The sequence below is a fragment of the Chlorocebus sabaeus genome, chromosome 26 (assembly GCF_047675955.1).
Source record: "Chlorocebus sabaeus isolate Y175 chromosome 26, mChlSab1.0.hap1, whole genome shotgun sequence".
Lineage (NCBI taxonomy): Eukaryota > Metazoa > Chordata > Mammalia > Primates > Cercopithecidae > Chlorocebus > Chlorocebus sabaeus.
In genome coordinates, this window is record NC_132929.1 from 16,457,203 (window position 1) to 16,484,407 (window position 27,205).

At 41.8% G+C, this 27,205-nt stretch overlaps 1 protein-coding gene across 4 annotated transcripts in view; it reads left to right on the forward strand.

Annotated features, from left to right (window-relative positions):
- The window catches only part of KNL1 (kinetochore scaffold 1), a 71,206-nt gene extending 45,471 nt beyond the window's left edge, over window positions 1-25,735 (forward strand). For all 4 annotated transcript variants that reach the window (XM_038009837.2, XM_038009838.2, XM_038009839.2 and 1 more), the window contains 13 exons: window positions 749-864; window positions 4,845-4,935; window positions 5,491-5,607; window positions 6,808-6,895; window positions 10,378-10,455; window positions 10,633-10,672; window positions 11,875-11,976; window positions 12,408-12,508; window positions 15,224-15,292; window positions 18,499-18,608; window positions 18,812-18,930; window positions 21,046-21,168; window positions 23,467-25,735. In XM_038009837.2, coding sequence (XP_037865765.2) covers window positions 749-864; window positions 4,845-4,935; window positions 5,491-5,607; window positions 6,808-6,895; window positions 10,378-10,455; window positions 10,633-10,672; window positions 11,875-11,976; window positions 12,408-12,508; window positions 15,224-15,292; window positions 18,499-18,608; window positions 18,812-18,930; window positions 21,046-21,168; window positions 23,467-23,581 — 1,269 coding nt within the window. In that variant the 3' untranslated portion in view covers window positions 23,582-25,735. The remainder of the gene's footprint in view (window positions 1-748; window positions 865-4,844; window positions 4,936-5,490; window positions 5,608-6,807; window positions 6,896-10,377; window positions 10,456-10,632; window positions 10,673-11,874; window positions 11,977-12,407; window positions 12,509-15,223; window positions 15,293-18,498; window positions 18,609-18,811; window positions 18,931-21,045; window positions 21,169-23,466) is intronic.
- Window positions 25,736-27,205: the final 1,470 nt, after the last annotated feature.

Genomic DNA, 27,205 nt, shown 5'->3' on the forward strand with positions numbered 1-27,205 from the left:
AACCTGCACCTCCCGGGCTCAAGCAGTTCTCCTGCTTCAGCTTCCAGAGTATCTGGGACTATAGGTGTGTGCCACCACGCCCAGCTAATTTTTGTATTTTTAGAAGAGACAGGGTTTCACCATTTGGCCAGGCTGGTCTCAAACTCCTGACCTAAAGTGAACTGCCTGCCACCTCCCAAAGTGCTGGGATTACAGGTGTGATCCACCAAACCCGGCCCTGACTTGATTTTTTCAATACTGCATCAAGGACATCAAAGCCATTGGATTAGTGCTATGAAAACATTTTTAAATAACCAAATTTTCCCTGCCTTATTTTATAATTGGAGGATATGCCAGAAAAGTTTGAGTTCAGCCTGGAATAGAGTAAGGATTATGGCTAGAGAATAGGAATAGTTACTAGGAAACTGGCTTTAAAAAAAAAAAAAAATTAAAAAGCGTTCCTGATAAGTTTGAATTTTTAGGTAATATTTATTTTCTTAACACATAGTCATATTCAAACTACTGTCGTTCCCATGTGAGTAAGAAAAAACACAATTCCAGTAAACATCTATGGGGAAAGGGACTTAGAAGTCAGAGACTTGAATTCAGATTCCAGTTTTTTGCTTACTGGCATTATGAACTTGATGGAGTATTCAAATTTTTCTTTATAGAACGTTTTAAAATAGGCACTCTGAAATTTGAGTTAATTCTTATATATGGTTTTGTCTGCAAGATACCAGTTCTCAGGGACTGAATTTTTTTTTTCCAGTTTACTATAAACACACCACCTACTCCAGAAGACCTGATGTTAAGTCAATATGTTTACCGACCCAAGATACAGATTTATAGAGAAGATTGTGAGGCTCGTCGCCAAAAGATTGAAGAGTATGAAAGCTTTAATTTTTATGTGTGTTTTTTTGAGGGGAGGGGAGGGATCAGTGAATAGTTTGTGTGGTAACGTTTTGATTAGAATAACACTGGCATGGGGTAAGTTGATGGCATTAATTGGCAGTGTGATGTGGGAGAAAGAGCTTTGGCCTTGTGGTCAGATTGAAGCTCAATCTTGGCTTCAACACTAACTGTGTAGCCTTGGGTAAGTCATTTAACCTTCATTTCCAAATCCATCAAGTGGGGTTAATAAAACCTACTCAGCCCATAGATATGAACAATAGAAATGGCGTATATAAATTGTTTTCATACAGTTCTTAGGAAAAAGTAGGTCCTTAATAAGAACAGTAATTATTAGATCATGATATCATAAGTTGATTGCTAGAGAACATCTTCAAAAGAAAATACCCTTTCGAGATTTATGGAAGTTGAGTAACCCTAATATGGAAATTGGAAATCTGAAATGCTCCAAAATCCAAAACGTTTTAGCCACCAACATGATGCAAATGGAATATTCCACACATAAATACTTAAGGACTTTACACAAACTTTGTTTCATGCACAAAATTGTTTAAAATATTGTATAGGCCGGGCGCGGTGGCTCAAGCCTGTAATCCCAGCACTTTGGGAGGCCGAGACGGGCGGATCACGAGGTCAGGAGATCGAGACCATCCTGGCTAACACGGTGAAACCCCATCTCTACTTAAAAAAATACAAAAAAACTAGCTGGGCGAGGTGGCGGGTGCCTGTAGTCCCAGCTACTCGGGAGGCTGAGGCAGGAGAATGGCGTGAACCCGGGAGGCGGAGCTTGCAGTGAGCTGAGATCCGGCCACTACACTCCAGCCTGGGCGACAGAGTCAGACTCCGTCTCAAAAAAAAAAAAATAAGGCCGGGCGCGGTGGCTCAAGCCTGTAATCCCAGCACTTTGGGAGGCGGAGACGGGTGGATCACGAGGTCAGGAGATCGAGACCATCCTGGCTAACACGGTGAAACCCCGTCTCTACTAAATATTACAAAAAACTAGCCGGGCGAGGTGGCGGGTGCCTGTAGTCCCAGCTACTCGGGAGGCTGAGGCAGGAGAATGGCATGAACCCGGGAGGCGGAGCTTGCAGTGAGCCGAGATCTGGCCACTGCACTCCAGCCTGGGCAACAGAGCAAGACTCCGTCTCAAAATAAATAAATAAATAAATAAATAAATAAATAAATAAATAAATAAATAAATAAAACAAAAAATAAAAAAATAAAATAAAATATTGTATAAAATTACCTTCAGGCCGGGCGCGGTGGCTCACGCCTGTAATCCCAGCACTTTGGGAGGCCGAGGCTGGCGGATCACGAGGTCAGGAGATCGAGACCATGGTGAAACCCCGTCTCTACTAAAAATAGAAAAAATTAGCCGGGCGCGGTGGCGGGCGCCTGTAGTCCCAGTTACTCGGGAGGCTGAGGCAGGAGAATGGCGCGAACCCGGGAGGCGGAGCTTGCAGTGAGCCGAGATTGCGCCACTGCACTCCAGCCTGGGCGACAGAGCGAGACTCCGTCTCAAAAAAAAAAAAAAAAAAAAAAAAAAATTACCTTCAAACTATGTGTACAAGGTATATATGAAACATAAATGAATTTTACATTTAGGCTTGGGTTTCACCCGCAAGATTTCTCATATATCCAAATAGTCCAAAATCCAAAATACTTGTCCCAAGCATTTCAGATAAGGGGTACTCAATCCGTGTATAGTGCCTGAAATCAGATTGCCTTTGAGTGTATAATTTTACCACATTTACGCTTGTTTACGTATATGAAAGAACATGGTTTTACTTAGAAGATAGCTCATTGCTATGGTATACATAAATACTGCAGACTGATTTACAAATTAGATATATCTAGATTCCCTTAGGTAAATCAGACTTTAAAACTCAGAATAATGTTTATGTCATACTCATCTGGGACTATCCGACTAAATTTGAACCAATCTAACAGAAAAGAAATAAAATAATCTTTAAGAATTCTCTGTGTTTTAGAAGTAGAAGAAAAAGAATATTAAAAAATTTTTAAAAGAATTACATAGTTTTAAAATCAGAAATGTAAGATATTTCAGATTTGCCTGATTCTGTTCATTTAACAAATATTTATTGAGCACCTATATCTGCCAGGTACTATACGATGCACTGGGGTTCGTCACTGAACAAAACTGGCAAATTTTATATCTTCATGTTGTTGGAAAGAGTTGGCTGGGTCAGGATTTCCCTGAGAATGTTTGTTTGTTTGTTTGTTTCTTTGTTTGTTTTAATTGAGACAAGAGTCTTGCGATGTTGCCCAGGCTGGAGTGTAGTGGTGCCATCTCAGCTCACTGCAACTGCCTCATCCTGGATTCGAGCAATTCACCTGCCTCAGCCTCCCAGGTAGCTGGGATTACAGGTGCCCGCCAACAGGCCGGGCTAATTTTTGTATTTTTAGTAGAGACGGGGTTTCGCCATGTTGGCCAGGCTGGTCTTGAACTCCTGACCTCAAGTGATCCACCCACCTCAGCTTCCCAAAGTGCTGGGATTACAGGCATGAACCACCGCACCAGCTGAGAATGTTTATTTTGAATGAAAGAGGATCTTATACTCAATGAGCAGTCGGTTTAGGTGTGCTTTACTGTTTGATTTTGCATCTGTGTGCCTGCATATATCCTCTACAAGAGATCTTTTATCTCTGTTAGAAATTTATTTTTGGCCGGGCGCGGTGGCTCAAGCCTGTAATCCCAGCACTTTGGGAGGCCGAGACGGGCGGATCACGAGGTCAGGAGATCGAGACCATCCTGGCTAAAACGGTGAAACCCCGTCTCTACTAAAAATACAAAAAACTAGCCGGGCGAGGTGGCGGGCGCCTGTAGTCCCAGCTACTCGGGAGGCTGAGGCAGGAGAATGGCGTAAACCCGGGAGGCGGAGCTTGCAGTGAGCTGAGATCCGGCCACTGCAGTCCAGCCCGGGATACAGAGCAAGACTCCGTCTCAAAAAAAAAAAAAAAAAAAAGAAATTTATTTTCTCCATTTATTAACAAAATACTAATATATATTGAGACTATAATAGCTTTTCTGCTTTTATAAATGCTATTCTAAAAATGTGAAACATGACTTTGAACTGAATTGGAAACTTTTATTTATTTATTTATTTATTTATTTATTTATTTATTTGAGACAGAGCCTCACTCTGTCACCCAGGCGCGATCTTGGCTCACTGAGAAATCCACCTCCTGGGTTCATGCCATTCTCCTGCCTCGGCCTCCCGAGTAGCTGGGACTACAGGCGCCTGCCACCACACCCAGCTAATCTTTTATTTTTAGTAGAGGCGGGTTTTCACCGTATTAGCCAGGATGATCTCTATCTCCTGACCCCGTGATCTGCCCGCCTCGGCCTCCCAAAGTCCTGGGATTACAGACGTGAGCTACCGCACCTGGCCAGGAACTTTTATTAAAATAATATACAAAAAAATTAGCTGGGCGTGGTAGCGCGCACTTGTATTCCCAGCTAACCGGGAGGCTGAGGCAAAGGCTGAAGCAAGATAATTGCTTGAACCCAGAAGGCGGAGACTGCAGTGAGCCAAGATTGCGCCACTGCACTCCAGCCTGGCAGCCTGGCAACAGGGTGAGACTTCATCTCAAAAATAATAATAATAATAATAACAACAGTAGCTACAACTTTATAGCAGCGATCATTGACAGACCTTAGGATTCTTTATAAGCAAAATGCTTCACATTGGAACAAGTTGGTATGTTGAGATGAGAATTCTGTTAGTGACAGAAGTTTTTTTGATTTATGACATTCTTGAACTGTTATTCAAGTGAATAATCAGATTGAATAATCAAGCTTTTCTTGAATGAATTCCCCTCTTATTATGTAGAAAGAAACTAGGAAGAATTAAATTAAGCCTGACTGTAGATCTGGGCTGTTTCATTCAAGCTGGCTTCTGAACCCTGTGCTAATTAACTTTTCTGTATTTTAGATTAAAGCTTTCTGCATTGAACCAAGATAAGCTGTTGGCTGATATAAATAAGAACCTGTGGGAAAAAATGAGGCACTGCTCTGACGACAAGGTACTTTTGTCTCATTTTCTGAATGGGGATCAGTAAAGATATTCTGAACAATGTTTATTGTGAAATAAGTAACTGTTACTTGGTCATCAGTGATGAGTTATTTAACTTATTTTTTAGGTGTAATGTGGTACCAAGGTCTTATTTAATTACACACAATTGTTAATATGTAATCATTTCAAACCTGAGATGATCAATTTAATATATGAACTATAGTTGAAGTTTAGAGTTCCCTCCTTGCTATTTGCCTTTCACTTAGATTTAGACGAAGAGAAGATTTACTTTAATTAATTAAATAGCAAGCGACCCATTTTATAAATGTGCCCTAATATATTAAAAAGTTTCCTTAACTAGGAGCCTGTCATTTTCTAATTCATAATATGAATAAGTGAATTAAAGGCAGGATTCAAAACTGAAATATTTTTTCTGGTCTTAGACAACAATTATATGGAATTAAATTTGCCAATGACAAATGTCGTGCCTTAGGATAGGCAAATCCATTTACCTCTTCTGACTCATTTGTTTTAGTACAATGTACTCTATAACTTTCCCTTCCAGCTGAAGGCCTTTGGAATTTACCTTAACAAAATAAAATCACGTTTTACCAAGATGACTAAAGTCTTCACTCACCAAGGAAAAGTGGCTCTGTATGGCAAGCTGGTGCAGTCAGCTCAGGTAATTTGAGACAGTTAATATCATAGAAAGAGATATTAAAATTACTTTATAGTGGTTATAGAATATGAAGAATCTTCCTTAGAAGACATGTGAATAAGATTTGGGCAAAAACTTACAATTAAGAGGTAAGGTTCAATTTGTCAAAAGTGGCAAATCCTGGCATCTTGAGTAATACTGGAATATAATTACTAATGTGGACCTATGTCTAATCTCAAATACTATTATCCATCATACGTACTGAAATATATAGGATTCTAGTCTCCCATTGCTAAGGACTATACCATAGTATTATCTTCTTCTTTGTCCATACTAAACTGTATATGTATGTACATGTGTTTAAAGCAGCATTTCCCAAAATGATTAGCTTTTTTAAAAGGCTCTGCATTAAAAAACTTTCCATTGGCAAGTATGGGAAATGTTGCAAGCAATATGCCCTTTCAGAGAAATACAATTTTTTAAAGTCTAAGCATAAATGCTATAATTCTTTTTGACCACTGTTTCCCATGTGTAGTTCATCATAGAAATGTTTTTAAGTAATAAATATTAATATATTGTATTCCATGGAACACTTATAGAAATGCTAAAATAAAGTACCAAAATTAGTTTTATGTCAATATACTTTTTAAATTATTTCATTTTCTTTTAAGAAAATATTTTATTAAATTTATAAAATAAACTTATTTTCCGGAGTTCTTTTGGCTAAAACTTATTTTAATAAAATTATCTTTTATTTTTTAAGTTCCAACTTAAAGCTTTCACCTTCATTTTAAGTTTTACCTGTTTGTGGCCTAGGCGTGGTGGCTCACACCCGTAATCCCAGCACATTGGGAGGCCAAGGCAGGCAGATCACGAGGTCGGGAGATCGAGACCATCCTGGCTAGCACGGTGAAACCTCATCTCTACTGAAAATACAAAAAATTAGCCGGGCGTGGTGGCGGGCGCCTGTAGTCCCAGCTACTCGGGAGGCTGAGGCAGGAGAATGGTGTGAACCCAGGAGGCGGAGCTTGCAGTGAGCCAAGATGGAGCCACCGTGCTCCAGCCTGGGCAACAGAGCGAGACTCCGCCTCAAAAAAAAAAAAAAAAAAAAAAAAAGATTTGACTGTTTGTGATCATGATAGAGCAATTATGTGAGCAATCTGAACCATTTATAATATTTTCTTTAGAGGTTTAACCTGACAGTCTATAATCTTTTGTATTTAGAACGAGAGGGAGAAACTTCAAATAAAGATAGATGAGATGGATAAAATACTTAAGAAGATCGATAACTGCCTTAGTGAGATGGAAACAGGTAAAGTATTTTAAATACTTTTCAAAAAAAAAATTTAATTGTATCTAAATGCTCTCCTACAGTAGAGAATGTTGATACCACAATATTGAAGCCTTTTTTAGCAACTTGAGATATTAAATTAGAGTAAATTGGCTGGACACAGTGGCTCACACCTGTAATCCCATCACTTTGGGAGGCTGAGCCGGGCAGATCACTTGAGGTCAGGAGTTTGAGACTAGCCTGACCAACATGGTGAAACCCTATCTCTACTAAAAATTTAAAAATTAGCTGGGCGTGGTAGCAGGCGCATGTAGTCCCAGCTACTCAGGAGGCTGAGGCAGGAGAATCGCTTGAACCCAGGATGCGGAGGTTGCAGTGAGCCAAGGTTGCGCTACTACACTCCAGCCTGGGTGACAGAGTGAGACTCCATCTCAAAAATAATAATAATAAAACAAATACATAAATAAGTAAATTAGAGCAAATTAAAGTTCCTTTACTATAGTCATCCATAATACAATCAAGAGCTTCTCAAGATAACCTAGATTGTAATTTTGTGTTTTTTAATAGATGAATTTATCTCAGTTTGAAAACTGTCTGTCTTTTCAGTTTGGCCTTTCATAATCCCAACTTTTTAGTTACTCTCCTGAAACTGCTTTCTCAAAGATCACATAATTCTGCATAGTCATCAAATTTTGTTCTTCTCAGTCCTTAGCCATTTTGACCTCTTTCAGCATTTGACACTGATGACTGTTCTTTTCTTCCTGAAATGTTCATCTCCCTTAATCTCTATGATAATGCACTACCTTGACCCAGTTGTTTTCTCCTGGCTGCTCCATCCAGCTTCTCTGTTGGCCTCTCTTTCTCTAACTGATCCCTTGTGGGGATTTATATTTTATCACCTATTCTTTACTATATTCTCTCCCCAGTGCTTTCGTCTGCCTTAATAATTATGTGACTGATTCCCAAATTTAAATTCCTCAAGCATTTTTTGAGCATGTACGGCATGCCAGATACTGTGCTTAGTATCAGAAAGGAAATAAAAATATTTAAGACACAGATTTTGCCCTAAAGTAGCTTGTAATCATTTCAGGTGAGGGCATCTTTAGCCTCTGTCTCTTGAGTTCCAGACTTAATTTCTAGCTTCCTTCTGAACCTGTATGCAAAAATATCCTTAAACACCTTAAACTCTGAATACAGTCACACTATCTCTACAAAAAACAAAAGTTTAGTTCAGTGTGGTGGCACATGCCTGTAGTCCTAGCTACTTGGGAGGCTGAGGCAGGAAGATCTCTTGAGCCCAGGAGGTCAAGGCTACAGTGAGGCAAGATCATACCACTGCACTCCAGCCTGTGCGACAGAGTGAACTAAATAAATAAATAAATTTAAATACATTCTCCCAGCTCCAAAATAAAATCCAAAAACTTGTTCTCTCTTATGATGTTTCTCATATTTATTTATAGCAGTCACAATTCTTATAAATTGTAAAAGGCTCAATACTTTCATTGTCTTCAAGTCCTGTCATCCGCAGCTTCAGTATCTCATGTGTTTATTTCCCTTTCCCATTAAGGCTCATCTTAATTCTGAAATGTGCTATTTCAGTCTTCTCTCTAACCTTTATACATTCTTACCATTATTCTGCCTCCTTCCAGTCCAAACTGCACATTGCTGCCAGATTAATAATTATGAAAGATAGTTTTCATTAATGTTACTCCTCTGAAAAACTTCTGTCTTTCCATTTATTACAAAGTAAAGTCCAAACTTAACTTTCTTTTTTTTTTTTTTTTTTTTTTTTTTGAGATTGAGTCTGGCTCTGTCGCCCAGGCTGGAGTGCAGTGGTTGGATCTCAGCTCACTGCAAGCTCCACCTCCTGGGTTCACGCCATTCTCCTGCCTCAGCCTCCCCAGTAGCTGGGACTACAGGCGCCCGCCACCTTGCCCGGCTAGTTTTTTGTATTTTTTAGTAGAGACGGGGTTTCACCGTGTTAGCCAGGATGGTCTCTATCTCCTGACCTAGTGATCCACCCGTCTCAGCCTCCCAAAGTGCTGGGATTACAGGCTTGAGCCACCGCGCCCGGCCTCTTTTTTTTTTGAGATGGAGTCTCACTCTCATTGCCCAGGCTGGAGTCAATGGCGTGATCTCAGCTCACCGCAACCTCTGCCTCCCGGTTTCAAGTGATTTTCCTGCCTAAGCCTCCTGAGTAGCTGGGATTACAGGCATGCACCACCAGGCCCGGCTAATTTTTTTGTTGTTGTTTTTTTGCATTTTTAGTAGAGATGGGGTTTCTCCATGTTAGTCAGGCTGATCTCCAACTCCCGACCTCAGGTAGCCCGCCCGCCTTGGCCTCCCAAAGTGCCGAGATTACAGGCGTGAGCCACAACACCCGACCCAAACTTAACTTTCTCTGTGGTTGGCTTAAAGGAAAAAAAAAAAAAAGGTCCAAACTTCTGAGCTTGACATTTCATATCCTCTACAGTTGTATTCAGATTTACATGATTTGTTACTACTCCCATACACGTCTTAAATTCCAACCAAACATTGCTATTTTTATGCAGTTCGGCCACTTTTTGAGACAAAGTCTCGCTCTGTCACCCAGGCTGGAGTGCAGTGGCATGATCTTCGCTCACTGTAACCTGCCTCCTGGATTCAAGAAATTCCTGTGCCTCAGCCTCCCAAGTAGCTAGGATTACGGGCATGCACCACCACCCCCATGTAATTTTTGTATTTTTAGTAGAGATGGTGTTTCACCATCTTGGCCAGGCTGGTCTCAAAACTCCTGGCTGCAAGTGATCTGCCCATCTCGGCCTCCTAAAGTGCTAGGATTACAGGCGTGAACCACTACACCTGCCTTTTTTTAAAAAAAAAAAAAAAAGAGAGAGAGAGAGACAGAGTCTTACTGCAGCTTCAAACTCCTGGGCTCAAGGAATCCTCCCTCTTCAGCCTCCTGAGTGTTTGGACACTACAGACACATGCCACTAGCCTGATCATTTCTACTTTTGTCTTTGCTGCTACATACTACATTCTCCTGGTTTTCACCAGAGAAAGTAGTCTATATTCCTTGAGCTCCCACGGCTCTTTTGCTAGTACTTCTTATTTTAATACTTGTATTATAGTTATTTTGTATAGTTTATCTTCCTGATTAAATTATAAGCTCGGTGGAGGTAAGAATCAGCTCTTCTTTTTCTCCATATCCTTCAGAGTCCCTAGGACTATGTTTCGTTCAGAGTAAGTGCCTAGTACATGTTTTTTGCACTGAATTGACCGCGAGTACATGAATTCCATAGTCTAAACTTCACCCCTTTGTTGACTACCTTACTTTCTCTTTCACAGAAAAAAAATATATAAGCCATCAGACTAGAACTTCTAAACTTTCTACTACCAAAGAAACAATCTCTCGTTGTTTAATAAATTGTTTTTGACTGGATTATTCTTTTTTTCTTCCTTATTTTGTTTTCTTTTTTACTTATTTTTCAATGAGTTATTCTAACACATATTGTCTATTTTAGAAACTAAGAATTTGGAGGATGAAGAGAAAGACAATCCTGTGGACAAATGGGATTCTGAAATGAGAGCTGCAGAGAAAGGTAATTGAATTAGTTAAGGAGATAAATGGGTGTGGGAGAAGCCCTTCTGTTCTGAGTTTGTTTGTATACTTAGGTGAGATTAAGTTAGGTAGAATTTTCAATAAAACAGATGATTTTTGTGGCAACATTCTAATATGTTTGTTCTTTTTTTTTTTTTTCTTTTTTCTTTTTCCAAAGAATTGGAACAGCTGAAAACTGAAGAAGAGGAGCTTCAAAGGTCAGCCTTTAATCCAAGTGTTAGAAAATATAATGCTAAACTACAGAAGGCTGGATGACTTCCTGCCTCCAGAGACTGACAAAATTGGGGACATGAGTCTTGACTTAGGCTGACTCAGGGCTTCGCCACTTTGAATGGAAACCTAGAGTCCATCTTAGTCAACAGTAGTTTTAAAGCACTTACTGTTTACAGGGCATTTATCCACCACAGTGTTTCTCAAGCTTGAATACTACCAGTATCCTTTTTATTTAATAAATATAAATATAAACAAGTATAAAATGAACTATATATTTCTTAGGCCTATGAATCTCATTCAACTCTAAGTCTAAAAGAAAGTAAATAGAAATAATGACAAAACCACTAAAACTCTAGTTGACAACATTAATTTGACAGGTGATAGTGTTTGGCTGAAATTAAATTGATGCTAGCAAAATGATTAACAAAGATATGTTCTGTTTAGCTATAACAACTAAACAAAACCAAATACAGGCCAAAAAAAGCAAAACTGTGACAAGTCTCAGTTTTAAAGTAGATCTTATCTACATTATGCTTATATTTTTATATTTTTGCTTTTTATCAAAAATATAAATGTAATATTTAAACATTATCTTTTTTTTTTTTTTTTTTTTTTTTTGAGACGGAGTCTCGCTCTGTCGCCCAGGCTGGAGTGCAGTGGCCGGATCTCGGCTCACTGCAAGCTCCGCCTCCCGGGTTTACGCCATTCTCCTGCCTCAGCCTCCCGAGTAGCTGGGACTACAGACGCTCGCCACCTCGCCCGGCTATTTTTTTGTATTTTTTACTAGAGACGGGGTTTCACCGGGTTAGCCAGGATGGTCTTGATCTCCTGACCTCGTGATCCGCCCGTCTCGGCCTCCCAAAGCGCTGGGATTACAGGCTTGAGCCACCACGCCCGGCCTAAACATTATCTTAACATGTGAATCCCAAGGGTATCTTCATGGATCCTAATTTGAAAAACAATGATTTATGCCTTTCCCAGGTAGACGCACTTTTAAATTAATGCTTATTTAAAAAAAAAAAAAACAAACTAAGAATGCAGAAATGGATGCCATACACCTAACATTATTACCTCAATGGGGAGTCATGTAGCATGTGACTTCTTATTATAAACCTTTTATATTGATAGAGTCTGAATTCTCTAACAAAAGCCTTATCTCTCTCTGAATACCTGCTTTTATTTGCAGAAATCTCTTAGAACTGGAGGTACAAAAAGAGCAGACCCTTGCTCAAATAGACTTTATGCAAAAACAAAGAAATAGAACTGAAGAGCTGCTGGATCAGTTGAGGTAAGGAAATGCAGGTGTCATTTGTTTGTGTTTTATTCTGTACCTTGTGGTGTCTGAAGCGACTGGAGCAATTGATGTAATTTTAATGTGTTGCTGTTCTTAACCTATACAGTGCTGTTTCAAAAAGAGTCAGTGTACTCAGCAGTAAGTTGAAAATAGAGTAGAAGAACTATGGAATTATAATTTCTCAATATTTTATACTTTTCATTGTCTAGACTTGGTGTTTCTCCGATATACAACTCAAGATTGAGTTCTTAGTTATTTCAAAAGCTTAAGTTTGTACATTCACAATATTTGAATTGAAATATTGTCTCCCAGTCCAGTGGAAAAACATTATCAGCTGCTGTTGGTACTGTTTGGGTGGTATCAGAAGTTCTCTTTTATCTTAATTTTAAAAATGCTTTTTAAAAATCTTGTTTATCTCTCTTCAGCTTGTCTGAGTGGGATGTTGTTGAATGGAGTGATGATCAAGCTGTATTCACCTTTGTTTATGACACAGTACAACTCACCATCACCTTTGAAGAGTCAGTTGGTAAGGAGCCAAAGTGAGAGAATTCCTTTACAAAAAAGTAAATAGCTACACTCACTAAAGATTCAAATCTTTATTTTAATATACTGATAACTGTTGACATGATGAGAGCACTGCTGAAAGTCTTAGAAGAGTCAATCATAAATAAAAATTTTGCTATCAAAATAATGGATAAAATAGACTCATGTCTATTTACTGAATTTCTTTTCATCTCCATATTTCGTGATAGAAAGAAGACTGGTGATTCTTCTTCTTTTTTTTTTTTTTTTTTTTTTTCTTTTTTTACTTAAGAGTGAGGCCCTGCACACCTATAATCCCAGCACTTTGGGAGGCTGAGGCAGGGTGATCACCTGAGGTCAGGAGTTTGAAACCAGCCTGGCTAACATGGTGAGACCCCCGTCTCTACTAAAGCTACAAAAAATTAGCTGGGCATGCACCTGTAATCACAGCTACTTGGGAAGCTGAGACAGGAGAATCACTTGAACCCGGGAGGTGGAGCTTGCAGTGAGCCAAGATCGCGCCACTGCACTCCAGCATGGGCAACAGAGCGAAACTCTGTCTCAAAAAAAAAGAGTGAGGCCCTAACAAGCTAATTGGAAGTTCTGTGTGTATAGGTGGGTTTATCATCTAAAAGGATGAAATCACTGTATAGGGTGGAAATCACTATATGGTAACTGGACAGAGGCCCAGCTGTTTTGTTGGAGTTTACTAATTGTCAGTCTCTTTTAGGTCTTTTCTCTTTAACCAATCAGTGTCAACATGGCCAACCATGGGCAAACATGGCCGTATTGGAACTTAGGATCTTCACAATCTCTGGGCCTCTAAACCTGATTCTCCTTGAAAGTTTCTTTTCTCCATGAATAGTATTACCTTCTGTCCAGGTCCAAAATTAAAACTTAGAAATCACTGTATACCTCTGTCTCCCTCGCTGTACATAATTCAAATCATCAGTACGACATGCTGTTTTTGTTTTTATTTTTATTTATGTATTTATGTTTTTGAGACAGTCTCACTCTGCCACCCAGGCTGAAGTGCAGTAGTGCAGTCTCTGCTCACTGCAACCTCTGCCTCCCAGGTTCAAGTGATTCTCCTGCCTCAGCCTTCCAAGTAGCTGGGATTACAGGCTTGTGCCGCCACACCCAGCTAATTTTTTTATTTTCTGTGGAGATGGGGTTTCACCATGTTGTCCAGGCTGGTCTCAACTCCTGACCTCAAGCGATTTGCCCACCTTGGCCTCCCAAAATGCTGGATTACAGGCATAAGCCACAGCGCCCAACCTACTGGTTTTAGTTTCTTAATATTCATCCATTGTTTTTCATCTGTTCTGTCAATAATCATCTCTAACCTAGATGACTACAGGACTTTAAGGACTTTATTCCAACTGGACTTTATGGATCTTCTCCCTGAAGCTACAGTGATTATTGAAAATCTGACTATGCACCTATTACTCTTAGGCTAACGATCAAAGTATTTGATCATTCAATTCATTGAAAAATTCAATTCATTGCCTGAATTGAACTTTTCTCCTTTTCCTGTCTCATACTACCTTCCTACCTCTGCACGCTGGCCACAGTGGACTTCTTTTATTTCCTTAAATGATCATGGTCTTTCCTGCTCAGCTGAATTTATCCTGTCTCAACACCTTCATGCTGATGTTTCCTATGCCCGAACGCTCTTTTCCCCCACTTCACTAATGAACTCCTACTGATAATTGTAAGAGCTCAGCTCTCAGTGATCAGTTTCTTGCCCTTCTGTTGTATGTTCTTGCTTCCTGTGGTTTTCCTCAATAGTGCTTATCATAGTTTGTAGTTCTTGCTGTGTTTATTAGTGCAGTTATCTGTGCATCTCCCTGAGTTGTAAGCTTCTTAAGGGCACAGGTTGAGTATGCTGTTTTTCTCATGGTATCCACAGTACCTAACACATAGAAAATATATAACAGCATTCAACAAAGAGAAAATAATCAATTTAGGAGACAGAGATAACCCTAGAGTCTGGAGGAGCTAGCAGCTATCTCAGCTACCTAAAACGTATTATAACAATGCTAAAAGCATAACTCGTTTTTACTGTATTTATACAAGGATAGTAGTTGTAGGGAGATCATAGCCATTTTCCTTATATGATTGCTGAAAATAAAATTATCTTTGCACAGAAGTTAGGGGTTAAAAGAGGAGGCCTTAACAACTATAGCTGTGTACTACCTTTTAAATGTCCTTCAAAGACGTACCAATCAGTGTAGTTGAACAGTCTCAGGGGAGCCTTTACTAGATACAGAGAATAATGATTCAAGGATAACCCTTCAACTTCCTGTGGAAAAAACTCTGCTACGCAGAAGGAGTAGGATTCTAAAGTACTGAGTTTTATGTGACTTCTAATCAGGTAGTTAAAACAAAACAAAAAAAGGCCGAGCATGGTGGCTCATGCCTTTAATCCCAACACTTTGGGAGGCCAAGATGGGCGGATCACGAGGTCAGGAGATCGAGACCATCCTGGCTAACATGGTGAAACCCCATCTCTACTAAAAATACAAAAAATTAGCCAGGTGTGGTGGCACGTGCCTGTAGTCCCAGCTACTTGGGAGGCTGAGGCAGAAGAATTGTTTGAACCTGGGAGGTGGAGCTTGCAGTGAGCCAAGACCACGCCATTGCACTCCAGCCTGGGAGACAAAGTGAGACTCTGTCTAAAAAATTTTTTTTAAATCATTATTCTGGTTCTTTCTAGTTGGTCTCCCTTTCCTGGACAAGCGTTATAGGAAGATTGTTGATGTGAATTTTCAATCTCTGTTAGACGGTAAGTTGAAAACATTTAAGCCTCTAAAAATTTGTTGGGGCTGGGCACTATGACTCATGCCTTTAATCCCAGCACTTTGGGAGGCTGAGGCGGGTGGATCACCAGGGGTCAGGAGTTTGAGACCAGCCTGACTAACATGGTGAAACCCCATCTCTGCTAAAAATACAAAAACTAGCCAGGTGTGGTGGCGCCCTCATGTAGCCCCAGCTGCTCAGGAGGCTGAGGCAGAAGAATCACTTGAACCTGGGAGGTGCAGGTTGCAGTGAGCCAAGATCACGCCACTGCACTCCAGCCAGGTGACAGAGTGAGACCTTGTCTCAAAGATAAATAAAAATAAAAATAAGGCCAGGCGCGGTGGCTCATGCCTGTAATCCCAGCACTTTGGGAGGCCGAGGTGGGCGGATCATGAGATCAGGAGATCAAGACCATCCTGGTGAACACGGTGAAACCCTATCCCTACTAAAAATACAAAAAAAATTACCCAGGTGTGGTGGCAGGTGCCTGTAGTCCCACCTACTGGAGAGGCTGAGACAGGAGAATGGCGTGAACCCAGCAGGCAGAGCTTGCAGTGAGCTGAGATCCCGACACTGCTCTCCAGCCTGGGGCAACAGAGCGAGACTCCGTCTCAAAATAAATAAATCATAAATAAATAAATAAAAATAAAAATTTGTTGGGCCAGGTGCAGTGTGGCTCATGCCTGTAATTGCAGCACTCTGGGAGGCCGAGGTGGGCAGATCATTTGAGCTCAGGACCTTGAGACCAGCCTGGGTAACATAGCAAGACCCTGTTTCTACAAAAATAAAAATAAAAATTTTTTAATTAAAAAAAAAAATTGGCCAGGCACAGTGGGTCATACCTGTAATCCCATCACTTTGGGAGGCTGAGGCAGGCAGATCACCTGAGGTCAGGAGTTCGAGACCAGCCTGGCCAACATGGTGAAACACCCTATCTCTACTAAAAATACAAAAATTAACCAGGCGTGGTGGTGCATGCCTATAGTCCCAGCTACTCAAGAGGCTCAGGTGAGAGAATCGCTTGAACCCAGGAGGTGGAGGTTGCAGTTAGCCGAGATTCTACCGCTGCATTCCAGCCTGGGCCACAGAGCAAAACTCCATCTCTAAATAAATAAACAAATAAATAAATATTTGTTGGTGCTTTACAGGTATAAATTGCTCCTTGAGAACTCTTTCACAAACTACGTTAAATATAAGCAATGACAACATTAATAATGTTTTCTTAGAAATGTGTATTAGACATAAAACTGCTTGGGTAATGTTCCAAATTTTTGGTAGCTTTTAAAAGAAATGATCTTTTTTTGGCCAGGCACAGTGGATCACGCCTGTAATCCCAGCACTTTGGGAGGACAAGGAAGGCAGATCACAAGGTCAGGAGTTTGAGACCAGCCTGGCCAATATGTTGAAACCCCATCTCTACTAAAAATACAAAAATTAGTTGAGCACGGTGACGGGTGCCTGTAATCCCAGCTACTCAGGAGACTGAGGCAGAATCGCTTGAACCCGGGAGGTGGAGGTTGCAGTGAGCTGAGATTGTGCCACTGCACTCCAACCTGGGTGACAGAGCAAGACTCCGTCTCAAAAAAAAAAAAAAATGATTTAAAAAAGATTATTGGCTGGGTGCGGTGGCTCAAGCCTGTAATCCCAGCACTTTGGGAGGCCGAGACAGGCAGATCACAAGGTCAGGAGATTGAGACCATCCTGGCTAACATGGTGAAACCCCGTCTCTACTAAAAAATACAAAAAAACTAGCCAGGCGAGGTGGCCGGCGCCTGTAGTCCCAGCTACTCGGCAGGCTGAGGCAGGAGGAGAATGGCATAAACCCGGGAGGCGGAGCTTCCAGTGAGCCAAGATCTGGCCACTGCACTCCAGCCTGGGCGACAGAGCGAGACTCCGTCTCAAAAAATAAATAAATAAATAAATAAATAAATAAATTATTACAGGCCAGGGCACGGCAGCTCATGCCTGTAATCCCAGCACTTTGAGAGGCCAAGGCAGGTGGATTACAAGGTCAGGAAATCAAGACCACCCTGGCTAACACGGTGAAACCCCGTCTCTACTAAAAATACAAAAAAAATTAGCCAGGCATGGTGACAAGCGCCTGTAGTCCCAGCTACTCAGGAGGCTGAGGCAGGAGAATGGTGTGAACCCAGGAGGCAGAGCTTGCAGTGAGCCGAGATCGCTCCACTGCACTGCAGCCTGGGCGACAGAGCAAGACTCAGTCTCAAAAAAAAACCAAAAAAAATGATTACTAGGTCTTGAGCAATGATTAATAGTAGCTATTTTCATAATTTAAAAATTACTATTATGAGCACTTAGTCTGTATCAGGCACGTGTATTACTTAACACTATGAAGTCCACGCAATTTGTTCCCCATTTTACAAATTAGGAAACTACAGATCAAAAAACTTAAGTGTTGTGTCTAGGATCACTTAGGTATTAAAGAAAGCCAGGATTGCTGGGTGCCGTAGCTCATGCCTGTAATCCCAGCACTTTGGGAGGCCAAGGCGGGTGGATTATCTGAGGTCAGGAGTTCAAGACCGGTCTGGCCAACGTGGTGAAGCCCTGTCTCTACTAAAAATACAAAAATTAGCCGGGCGGCCGGGCATGGTGGCTCAAGCCTGTAATCCCAGCACTTTGGGAGGCCGAGATGGGTAGATCACGAGGTCAGGAGATTGAGACCATCCTGGCTAACACGGTGAAACCCCATCTCTACTAAAAATGCAAAAAACTAGCCGGGCGTGGTGGCGGGCGCCTGTAGTCCCAGCTACTCGGGAGGCTGAGGCAGGAGAATGGCGTGAACCCAGGAGGCGGAGCTTGCAGTGAGCCGAGATAGTGCCACTGCACTCCAGCCTGGGCGACAGAGCAAGACTCGCCTCAAAAAAAAAAAAAAAAAAAAAGTTAGCTGGGCATGGTGGCAGATGCCTGTCATCCCAGCTACTCAGGAGGCTGAGGCAGGAGAATTGCTTGAACCGGGAAGGCAGAGGTTACAGTGAGCCAAGATCATGCCGTTGCATTCCAACCTGGGCGACAGAGGGAGAAGGGAGACTCCAGAAAAAAAAAGGAACACAATACTTATGTACCTGGTAGTGTTTAGAGTATTTCTAGCTTATATAATATAGTATTTTTTGCTTATATAAAATACATGTATCATAAATATTAACCTGCTTTTGCTTTTTTTTCCTTCCCCAGAGGATCAAGCTCCTCCTTCCTCCCTTTTAGTTCATAAGCTTATTTTCCAGTACATTGAGGAAAAGGAATCCTGGAAGAAGACATGTAGAACCCAACATCAGGTACCCAAGGTAAAGCCTGATTGAAGTATTTAAAGGAAAATTTGTGATATCTTTCCAAAAAAAGCAGAACTGAAACTTTACATAAATGATAGTGGATCCTGAAATGATAAATGTATTCAATTGTTTAACTTTTTTGAGTTAGTTATAAGTGAGCCACTAAGCATTGAAATGTTTTCATAATTTCATTGGATTTTTTTTCCCACTTTTTCTAGATGCTTGAAGAATTCTCACTGGTAGTGCACCATTGCAGACTCCTCGGAGAGGAGATTGAGTATTTAAAGAGATGGGGACCAAATTATAACCTAATGAACATAGATGTTAATAATACTGAGTAAGTGTATTAGTTCCCAAGGACTGCCATGACAGAGTGCTACAAATTGGGTACCTTAAACAACAGGTTCTGGAGGCTGGAAGTCTGAGATTAAGGTGTAAGCGGTGTTGTTCTTTCTGAGGGCTATTAGAATCTGTCCATGCCTTCTCCCAATGTCTGGTAGTTTGCTGGCAATCTTTGGCATTCCTTGGCTTGTAAATGCATAACCTCCCTTCATGTTCACGTGGTGTTCTTTCATTGTGCATGTCTGCATCCACATTTCCCCTTTTTATAAGGACTCTGGTCATAGTGGATTAGGGGCCCACCTTACTCTAGAAGGACTTCATCTTAACATACTATTTGTGTAGCGACCAGGTTTCCAAATAAGGTCACTTTCTGAGGTATTAGGGGTTTGTAATTCAACATACGAATTTGGGGGAATCCAGTTCAACCCAACAGTAAGTACTTGGTCAACAATTTATTAAATGAATATGTAGCCGGGCGCGGTGGCTCAAGCCTGTAATCCCAGCACTTTGGGAGGCCGAGACGGGCGGATCACGAGGTCAGGAGATCGAGACCATCCTGGCTAACACAGTGAAACCCCGTCTCTACTAAAAATACAAGAAAATTAGCCGGGCGTGGTGGCAGGCGCCTGTAGTCCCAGCTACTCGGGAGGCTGAGGCAGGAGAATGGCGTAAACCCGGGAGGCGGAGCTTGCAGTGAGCCGAGATCGCGCCACTGCACTCCAGCCTGGGGCACAGAGCAAGACTCCGTCTCAAAAAAAAAAAAAGAATATGTATATATACAGTAAGTACTTGGTCACCTTGGTCAACAACTGACACAGTGGCTCACTCCTGTAATCCCAGCACTTTGGGAGGCTGAGGTGGGCGAATCACAAGGTCAGGACTTCAAGACCAGCCTGGCCAATATGGTAAAACCCTGTCTCTACTAAAAATACAAAAATTAGCCAGGCGTGGTGGTGGGCGCCTGTAGTCCCAGCTACTCAGGAGGCTGAGGCAGGAGAATCACTTGAACTCAGGAGGCGGAGTTTGCAGTGAGCTGAGATTTCGCCACTGCACTCCAACCTGGGCACAGAAAGGCTCCATCTCCTCACGCCTGTAATCCCAGCACTTTGGGAGGCCAAGGTGGGTGGATCACGAGGTCAGGAGTTCAAGAGCAGCCTGGGCAAGATGGTGAAACCCCGTCTCTATTAAAAATACAAAAAATGAGCTGGGCACAGTGGCAGGCACCTGTAATCCCGGCTACTTGGAAGGCTGAGGCAGGAGAATCGCTTGAACTCGGAGGGTGGAGGTTGCAGTGAGCCGAGATCGCGCCACTGCACTCCAGCCTGGGTGATAGAGTGAGACTCCGTCTCAAAATAAAAAAAAGAAAGAAAAGAAAGAATATATACCTAACTTGGTTGGACATGCCAGTGTGAAAAGAAAATGAAATTGGGCTGGGACGGTGGCTCACACCTGTAATCCCAACACTTTGGGAGGTGAGACAGGTAGATCACTTGAGGTCAGAAATTTAAGACCAATGTGACCAACGAGGTGAAACCCCATCTCTACTGAAAATACAAAAATTAACTGGGTGTGGTGGTGCACACGTGTAGTCCCAGCTAATCAGGAGGCTGAGGCAGGAGAATCGCTTGAACCTGGGAGGCGGAGGTTGCAGTGAGCCGAGATCACGCCACTGCACTCCAGCCTGGGCAACAGAGTGAGACTCCATTTCAAAAAAAGAGAAAAAAAGGAAAAGAAATAATGTATACCTAACTTGGACATGCCAGTTAAAAATTGAATGAAATTGGGCTGGGACAGTGGCTCACGCCTGTAATCCCAACACTTTGGGAGGTGAGGCAGGCGGATCACTTGAGGTCAGGAGTTTGAGGCCACATTGGCGAAAGCCTGTCTCTACTAAAAATACAAAACTTAGCTGGATGTGGTGACAGGCGCCTGTAATCCCAAATACTTGGGAGAATCGATAGAACCTGGGAGGTGGAGGTTGCAGTGTGCCAAAATGGTGCACTGCATTCCAGCCTGGGAGACAGATCTAGACTCCATCTCAAAAAAAAAAAAATTGTGTTTCATGCTGTTATTGTGTTGCATTTTTAATTGTGGATCTTGTCTTTTACAGATTGAGACTTTTGTTCTCTAGCTCTGCAGCATTTGCAAAGTTTGAAATAACTTTGTCTCTCTCAGCCTATTATCCATCTGTACCATTACCTTCCACCATTCAGAATCATGTTGGGAACACTAGGTGAGTAAAGGGCCAACAGGGTAAGACTCTGGACTACTTTTTAATGTTCATTTTATTTGAAGGATTCCTCAAAGTGGTCAGCAAATCAGTGGACCATAGTGAGAGCTAAATGTCAGTTCTCTTGAGTTCATTTTGAAGATTGTGTGTATGTGTGTGTGTGTGTTTGAGATGGAGTCTCACTCTGTCACCAGGCTGGAGTGCAGTGGCACAATCTCGGCTCACTGCAACCTCCTCCTCCCGAGTTCAAGTGATTCTCCTGCCTCGGCCTCCCGAGTAACGGATTTACAGGCACACACCACCACACCCACCCAGCTAATTTTTGCATTTTTAGTAGATACGGGGTTTCACCATGTTGGCCTGGGTGGTCTCGATCTCTTGACCTAGTGATCTGCCCACCTCAGCCTTCCAAAGTGCTAGGATTACAGGCAAAGAATTTTTTCTTAAAGTCAGTGACCTTCATTGCTATCTCCAGTGGATGCTGGAGACCACTGGTCTATTCTTTTGTACCTGCTTCACTTTTTGAATACTTCAACCTAAAACATGAATCAAGAAGGAAAAAACTCACCATTAGCTTAGTACAGATAATATGTAAACAACTTTTATGACCTTAAAAACAGAGTTGACTGGGCACGGTTGTTCACACCTGTAATCCCAGCACTTTGGGAGACTGAGGTGGGTCGATCACGAGGTCAGGAGTTCAAGATCAGCCTGGCCAAAGCGGTGAAACCCCACTTCTACTAAAAATACAAAAAATTAGCCAGGCATGGTGGTGGGTGCCTTTAATCCTAGCTACTGGGGAGGCTGAAGCAGAGAATTGCTTGAACCTGGGAGGCAGAGGTTGCAGTGAGCCAACATCACACCACTGCACTCTAGCCTGGGAGACAAAGCGAAACCCCGTCTCAAAAAAAAAAAAGTTAGGGCCAGACATGATGGCTCATGTCTGTAAGCCCAGCACTTTGGGAGGCCAAGGTGGGCGGATCAGTTGAGCTCAAGAGTTCGAGACCAGCCTGGCCAACATGGCGAATCCCCGCCTCTACTAAATATACGTAATTTAGCTGGGTGTGGTGGTGAGTAGTCCCAGCTAATCTTGAGGCTGAGGTGGGAGGATTGCTTGAGCCTGGGAGGCGGAGGTTGCGATGAGCCAGGATCATGCCACTGGCCTCCAGCCTGGGTGACAGAACCAGGCTGTCTCAAAACAGAGTCTGTGGAACCAGACCTAAAAATGTCTCATTCCTCCTAGACTGTGATGTATTCTGTGACTTTTTAGATACACTGCTGACAGATTGGAAGATAACAGATGTTAAAAATGTGCTCACCTAGGCCGGGCATGGTGGTTCATGCCTGTAATCCCAGTACTTTGGGTGGCCAAGTTGGGCAGATCGCTTGAGGCCAGGAGTTTGAGACCAGCCTGGCCAACATGATGAAACCCTTTGTTTTTGGCCAGGCGTGGTAACTCACACCTGTAATCCCAGCACTTTGGGAGGCCGAGGTGGGCAGATCACAAGGTCAGGAGTTTGAGACCAGCCTAGCCAACATGGTGAAACCCTGTCTCTACTAAAAATAGAAAAAATAGCCAGGCGTGGTGGCAGGCGCCTGTAATCCCAGCTACTTGGGAGGCTGAGGCAGGAGAATTGCTTGCACCCGGGAGATGGAAGTTGCCTTGAGCCTAGATCGTGCCACTAACTGCACTCCAACCTGGGCGACAGAGCAAGACTCCGTCCTCCCAAAAAAATAAAATAAAATGTGCTCACCTTATATTTGTCAGCAAACACCAAGACTAACATTTTTCATGACCTAGGTTAAGATACTTCACAATTACATATAGAATTGGTTCTTAGGCCCTGTTTTGGAATCCCATTTCAAACTGGACATCTGGTTATTTCCAGAAATGCTCATTTGTGCTTCCTAGGAAACTGAGAGACCAAGAACATAAATTCCACTCAGTTGGTGACAAGTGTAAGATTTTTTAAAAATTGATTAACCTGGCCAGGTGCGGTGGCTCATGCCTGTAATCCTAGCACTTTGGGAGGTCAAGGCGGGCGGATCACAAGGTCAGGAGACCATCCTGGCTAACACAGTGAAACCCCGTCTCTACTAAAAATACAGAAATTAGCCGGGCATAGTGGCAGGCACCTGTAGTCCCAGCTAATCGGGAGGCTGAGGCAGGAGAATGACATGAACCCAGGAGGTGGAACTTGCAGTGAACTGAGATTGTTCCACTGCACTCCAGCCTGGGCAACAGAGCAAGACTCTGTTGCAAAAAAAAAAAAAAAATTGATTAACCTTTGTTCTTTCCAGCCAAGATGATATTGCTGCCATTCTATCTAAAGTGCCACTGGAGAACAACTACCTGAAGAATGTGGTCAAGCAAATTTACCAAGATCTGTTTCAGGACTGCCATTTCTACCACTAGACCCTTTGACCACCATTGGAACAACCAAGCAGAATGTACTTGATATTATTTCAGGGTCCCATTGCTGTTTAGCCTTTGTTTTTAGGTCATTACAAGCTGAGTAAAATTCCTTCTGATGATGTTATAGTTAATCTGTATGTTTTTTAGATCTCTGCAGAATGATGGTGATGAAGTCTGGATAGTAGGCCTCATAGCCTACTATCAACTTACTCATCTTTGTACCAAAGGTTTAAGTAATAGGACACTTAGGAAAAATGTCCCCTAACTAAACTAGTGCTTTCTGCTTTAGTACAAGCCCTAAGGATTAACTTTTAAGTATAAGAAGAAGTGTTACCACTGACAAAAACATGAGCCATTTTCCCATAAATAGATAGAGCTATGATTTTTAGGTTGCCTGGCTTCTGCCTAGCAGATATTTCTGGAGTAGAGATGTATCTGTCTACAAACTTTTATCCTTTTTCTCCATTACTAAAATGCTATTAAGAGAAAGTAGGACTGGGTGCGGTGGCTCACACCTGTAATACCAGCAGTTTGGGAGGCCAAAGTGGGCGAATAGCCTGAGTCCAGGAATTCAAGACCAGCCTGGGAAACATGCGAAACCCCACCTCTACAAAAAATAATTAGCCAGGCATGGTGGCTTGCGCCTGTGGTCCCAGCTACTCAGGAGCTTAAGGCAGGAGGATCACTTGAGCTTAGGAGGCAGAGGTTGCAGTGAGCCGAGACCGTGCCACTGCACTCCAGCCTAAGCAACAGAGCAAGACCCTGTCTCAAAAAAACAAAAAGAGAAAAAGCAATAGCATTCAGCTGTTGAAATGGTTGCCTTTTTTTTTTGTTGAGGGCCTTGCTTTTTATTCTATGGTGTCTATTAATGTTTTCTTTTTTTTTTTTTTTTTTGAGATGGAGTCTTGCTCTGTCGCCCAAGTTGGAGTGCAGTGGCATGATCTCAGCTCACTGCAAGCTCCGCCTCCCAGGTTCACGCCATTCTCCTGCCTCAGCCTCCTGAGTAGCTGGGACTATAGGTGCCCGCCACCACGCCTGGCTAATTTTTTGTATTTTTAGTAGAGATGGGGTTTCACTGTGTTAGCCAGGATGGTCTCAATCTCCTGACCTTGTGATCTGCCTGCCTCGGCCTCTCAAAGTGCTGGGATTACAGATGTGAGCCACCACGCCCAGCAATGTTTTCTTTATAAGTATAGTTTTTCTAGGGAAAGTTAATTCATTTTTGTCTAGTACATACATGTAAATATATTAATGTTTTTGTGCTTGTGATGTAGTAAGGAGATGTATATAGAACTTCATTGAGATATATAGATACTCACTTGCCTAGGCAGTTTCTGTCTTTCTGAAGAATGTTTTGCAGCAAAATTTTCTATTTTATTTTATTAAATAATGACACGTCAAACAATGTCACATCCAAAACACTAGTTTTATCAATTTCTAGCAGTAATAATAGACTTGCTGTAAGTATTTTCTGATGTCATACCCTTGTCATACACATTATTAAATGACCAATACGATGTATGAAGTAGACAAAAATTTACTCAAACTTCAGTCACATCCTAATTGTGATAATTTTTGTTTAATGTTTAATTCTAAACCAAAATACATTTGCATTTTTAAACTAATTTGTCTCAAAATTTTGCTTTATGTTTTCAGATCAGGTTAAAGTCCTGTGGGTCCCCTGAATGTTATTGTCCCTCTTGATTGGTTTTTACTTCTGAGCGATACGTCAAAAGACACATAAACTTCAAAAGTCAACACAAATCTCATTTGCCATAAAAATCAAGATATAGATGTTCTGTTCCATAAACTCCTTGAAAAACATTTTAAAGTCATCAATATGATCTGCTTCCCATGAAACTTAAGTTAGCTTTCTTATTGGAGTTGTTTTATTTCTTTTCTGTAAGTCTGAAAAGTAGAGATTTTGTTTTATGCATTTTAGTAACCTGCAACAACCAACTCTAAAAAAGATTTGGCTTGTAATGATGGTCTCTGTTTTTTGGGGTTTGGAGTACATAATTGTAATATTTACTTAGTTATTTGCGTTTTTCTTTGTTCAAGGTATTGACTGGTTTCATAAATTTTTTGAAAGTTTTTCTTTGATTGGAAAGCAGATTACATTTTGTACTATTAAAATAAGTGTATTACTTGAAATCTTTTGTGAGTAGTATTTCTTTATAAAGAGTATTTTAGCATTTATCCAGTAGACCTTTGAAGATATACCAAAGAAACCTTCTTCTGGAGACACCTACCTATTCAAAACTGAGATTAGGCCAAGTGCAATGGCTCACACCTGTAATACCAGCAGTTTGGGAGGCCAAGTTCAAGCAGGTTGCTTGAGGCCAGGAATTCAAATCCAGCCTGCACAACATAGCAAGACCCTGTCTCTAAAAAAATTTTTTTCTTGGGTAAAATTTTTTACCTAAGTGGGTACAGTGGCTCATGCCTGTAATGCCAACCCTTTGGGAGGCTGAGGTGGGCAGATCACCTGAGGTCGAAAGTTTGAGACCAACCTGACCAACATGGAGAAACCCTGTCTTTAGTAAAAATACAAAATTAGCCTGTCGTGGTGGTGCATGCCTGTAATCCCAGCTACTTGGGAGGCTGAGGCAGGAGAATCGCTTCAACATGGGAGACAGGTTGCAGGGAGCTGAGATTGCACCATTGCACTCCAGCCTGGGCAACAAGAGCGAAACTCCATCTAAAAAATATATATATATATATTGTTTTTGAGATGTCGTCTCACTATGTTTCCCAGGCTGGTCTCGGACTGCTGGACTCAAGAGATCCTCCCATCTCAGCTTCCCAAATTGCTGGGATTACAGGTGTCAGTCACTGCTCCCAGTTTGCTATTCTTTTTCTAACTTCTTATGATAGTAAGTACCTAGCTCATTTTCATTCTTTTTTTTTTTGAGACAAAGTCTTGCTGTGTCACCCAGGCTGGAGTGCAGTGGCTGCTCTCGGCTCACCAAAACCTTCACCTCCCAGGTTCAAGCGATTCTCTTTCCTCAGCCTCCCAAGTAGCTAGGATTACAGGTGTGCGCCACCACACCCACCTAATTTGTGTATTTTTGGTAGAGATGGTTTCACCATGTTGGCCAGGCTGGTCTCGAACTCCTGACCTCAGTTGATCCATCCACCTCAGCCTCCCAGAGAGCTGGGATTACAGACATAAGCCACTGCCCAGCCTATTTTCATTCTTTTAACAAGTACTTAAGATGATACTTTTATTTTTTTTAGGTAATACATCTGCCTCAGCATCCCAAAGTGCTGGGATTACAGGCGTGAGCCACTGTGCCCGGCCCAATATATTTGATTCTAAGTAATGTTTTTTATCACTCATTCTTCTAATCTGTTTGTTTGTTTGTTTGTTTTTTAATATTTATGTTGTTTTTGTTTTTGTTTGAGAGAGAGACCAAGTCTCACTATGTTGCCCAGGCTGGTCTCAAACTCCTGAGCTCAAATGATCCTCTCGCCTCAACCTCCGAAAGGGCTGGAATTACAGGCCTGAGTCATTGTGCCCAGTCTTAAATATGTATGTCTTTTTTGGTCAATAAGAAAATGAGATTAATACTGTTTCTTAGAACATGACTTCATAACAGAGCTCAGCCCCAAAGATCCAGA